Here is a 3,726-nt window from a genome sequence, read left to right on the forward strand (position 1 = left end):
CCTACAAGGGGCCAAATCAAATATTACCACCACATGGTATGTCTAAAGTAGAAAGTATGGCACAGCAGCCATGCAGCTCTGACAATCCTGGGCAATATTCTTTAGCAGAGAGGAGCCTTTTAATGGCAGCTCTTTCAAACCAGCCACAGAAGTCATTAAAAATTATTTTCACCATCCTAGCTTTGATAAGATTTTTTTAAATGGATGACTTTGCTGGAACAGTTACTCCCAGTGAGACAGAAAATACTGCCTTAGAAGTTTTCCTCTTATAAATAATTTAAACCGTAGAACGATAAACATCACCACTTAATCATTTTTGTTTTAATAAGCTTGAGAGGTTTTGAATATAAAATTGAATGAATAAATAACACAATATTAGAGCCTGAAGAAGACTAGATTATCATTACTTATTTTATGAACTCTAGAACCCTTCATTAGGAATATAAACTGTTGATCTCACGGAGGGAAGTCTTTGAAACGTGTTTATTTGAGTTCAACTCAGAGGTTGCAGCACTGATTACTCACTGTAGCTTGTAGGTCTTCCGGTATGATGGCTGATCATCATCAGAGTCTTCAGGCTCTTCTTCTACTGTGCAGCTCCTACAAGGTTAAAAACAACGAGAATCCATGTAGATTAGGGGTTACATTTCCTAAAATGTTTTAAAGGCTATAATAACATTTTGCAATATGTTTTTACAAATATGGCTTTAATCTTACAATAAATACAACTGCTTTAGGAGAATAAACCCACGTGTGCCGATATTTGTAGCTTACTGCTGATATTAAAAATGCTCCTTTATGAGTTTGATGCCATTTTTTCCCCTAAGAAAACTGCGGGGTGTCACTTATTCCCTTAAAAAATTTACTTGAACATAAATTAGAACTGCTGGCTCAGATTCAAAAGATAGCTGCTGGTTTTTCCAGAGAAAAAAATAAAATAAAAAGGCGGAAATCCAGGGGAGGTTTTGTACCTCTGGGATATTTGGCAGGGTGCAAATAAACTCGGTGTGATTAAATTCTAAAGTTTAACCATTAGCACCTTTTTAACACAGATAAATGTGTACATATCTTAAACATGGACATGTGAAGAACAATGCTATTAATTTAATAAAAAATATTATTTAACATGCCGGGGTCTTGACCCTCATTTTACAGGAATAAAAGAAATATATTGATAGTGTTATATTATTGTTTATGTCTAAATCAATTCTTAATAATTAGTAGGGCTGGGTAAAAAAAAAATCGATTTAATTAATTTTGAATTGATTCCTTTACATTTTTGCAAAATCGATGTCCAGGGAATGAGATTGATTCATTTTATAGTGACCCACGTGACGTTCACATTTCAATAAGCAGGAAAGATGCACTCAAGATGATTTCAAGCCAGACAGCTGCAAATATACCCAATAGGTTGACTGAAGATAATAACAAATGGGGGCTGACCAGAACACCCTGTAGTTGTTACAAAGCTGCAAATATGGTTTGTGCATTGAAGATAATGCAGCTCATGAATGTCTGCTGTGTCACTTCTGCTTGCTCGCGTGAGGCTTTACTTTTTCACTTTTCACAAACAAGTTTGCACTTTTGAGACAGTTTTGTTCACATCTCAAGTTTAAACTGTCTGATTTACAAGTTTGCACTTTGTGTTTAATATGACAGGAAAAAAAACACAGTTCATCCACTTTCATTATTGTGAAAACCGATCGAATCGAAATTAATCGATTAAGAACTGTATGAATCAAAATCGAATCGATTAAGGACTTTGTCTAAAATACAGCCCTAATAATAACAGAAATGAAAAACATCAGTGACCTATTCTCTACGAATAAATAAAGCTTATTCTGTTTTTTTTTTTTTACATTTTTGTTAAATAATCCAAAATGTGTTACCTAAACTGTGGATCTGGGTTCATGTGGCAGAACCATTTATCCGGCAGCTTGCTGACGTCGATCCCATCTGGAAGTTTTCGCCAACGCAAACAGGTATCGCACTGCACCCAGTTCTGATCCGGTCGCTTCCTAAAGAGTCAGCTCGTTTAGAAAAAAAATAAACAACTACATATAATGCTTTCCATATTTTTCTCTGGACTGTTCACTAACATGGTGTCCTCCACTGGTACGGTGCTGTTTGGGTCTTCTTTGGTCTTTCTGTAACGGATCTCATTCCAGTATTCCTCCAGTTTAACCCCCAAGCTGTTTATGGTCTTTCTGTTCAAGGAAAAGAAAAGCTTGTTGTACATGTTCAAAAATATCAAAGTATTGAGGAAAATTTTTTTAACAGTTTTCAGAGGCTCCACTGATGTTATTACCTGTATTTATCAGACTCGATGAAGCTCTGCTTGTTGTGAGTAGGATCCAGGAAGTTACACTCGATGACCCCAATGACTCCAACACCTTTTTTGTTAGCCTGATGATTAGAAGATACTTAAATATGCTGTTCAAACAAATATGTGAATTTTTTCCTCAATGCCTGACATTAAATTAAGCTATATTTCTGTTAGAAATATTTTATTTATACTCTTACTTTGTTTGTGTTTCATGGGTTGTGTTCTAATGAACTATTATGATGTATAATGTGTGATTCATCTTTTATTAACTCTTGCTTAAGATCGTTCCAGATAAAGGTCATGGAACGGACGGGTTGTGAAAAAAAGTCAGTAAAAAAGGATTACCCCAAATTATTTGCTATATGCCAGAACAATGAGGGAACATTCGATAATTGTGTTTTAACTTATTTTAAATTTAGAGGATCACATAAATTTTTTTTAGCATTTGGTAGAAATGCTTTCTTAACTGCATGACCTTTGTGTACATTCTGGGAATCTATAAGCGCCATTGCTTTCTAAAGAACTGCTTTAACCAGGTCTGGTTTGTAGGGTCATATTTGTTTAGTTCTGCTCAGAACTTTCCTGGTCCTGAGATCAGGATTTTATGATGGCTACCTTTTGTTGTCTGAGTAAACTGCCTCTTCAGTGGTTCTACAGGATGATACTCAGCAGTTTTAAAAATGCCAGAGCCCTGACTGGTGTTGAAAACCACTCTTTAAGCTCTTAAGTGGAGCTTAAATGTGATTTGAGTGGACACCTGTTCACAGATTGGCCATGGGTGTGCCCAGGCAAATAGGTAAACCACCATTTTAGCCTCTAATGTCAGCGAGCTAAAACAACATTAGCTGCTTCGAGCTCCTGCTAAGGTTCTCCATCCAGGGAACTCTGTCTCTATCCTTTAACTCTTTCAACCCACTTACTGAAATTAACTGTAGTTGTATTCCTATCCATGTTTTAATGACAATTTTAGATTATAGAATTGGAAAAAAAGTTGACAGAAATTCAAATGAGCGTTGAAAATCTCCCTCAGTTTTGCAAAAACAAGTTTTAATATTCGTTTAAAGTGATGGACCTCTATAATGACTGATCAGATCTTTCCTCCATGTATATGGCGCTCATCATCCTATGGCCCTTAGGGGATGGATGAGAAAAGCTTTTTTCTTTCTCTAGGTCTCTGAATGTAACATTGCAAAAATTAGTTGAAATTACTCAATTATAGCATGCCTGACAGCAACACTTCCCTAAAAAAAAAAAAACTCTCCATTTTGACTCATATGTGCGGTCCATGCTAGTTTGCAACCTCTACTTCCTCAGGGTTCCTACAGCATAAGGCACGTTAAATTCAAGACTTTTTAATGCCACTTGAAATAAAAATTTAAGACCAAATTCACAAGAAACAC

At 35.7% G+C, this 3,726-nt stretch overlaps 1 protein-coding gene across 1 annotated transcript in view; it reads right to left on the reverse strand.

The window, feature by feature from the left end:
• Window positions 1–3,726, reverse strand: part of morc3 (MORC family CW-type zinc finger 3) — a 27,283-nt gene that overhangs the window by 7,795 nt on the left and 15,762 nt on the right. Inside the window, exons 9-12 of the mRNA XM_015402535.1 lie at window positions 2,309–2,406; window positions 2,100–2,207; window positions 1,890–2,018; window positions 526–600 (exon numbers count right to left, since the gene is read on the reverse strand). Of these exons, the coding sequence (XP_015258021.1) occupies window positions 526–600; window positions 1,890–2,018; window positions 2,100–2,207; window positions 2,309–2,406 (410 nt within the window). The remainder of the gene's footprint in view (window positions 1–525; window positions 601–1,889; window positions 2,019–2,099; window positions 2,208–2,308; window positions 2,407–3,726) is intronic.

This window comes from Cyprinodon variegatus, unplaced genomic scaffold, assembly GCF_000732505.1.
Source record: "Cyprinodon variegatus isolate N-32 unplaced genomic scaffold, C_variegatus-1.0 Scaffold1362, whole genome shotgun sequence".
In the NCBI taxonomy this organism is placed as follows: Eukaryota; Metazoa; Chordata; class Actinopteri; order Cyprinodontiformes; family Cyprinodontidae; genus Cyprinodon; species Cyprinodon variegatus.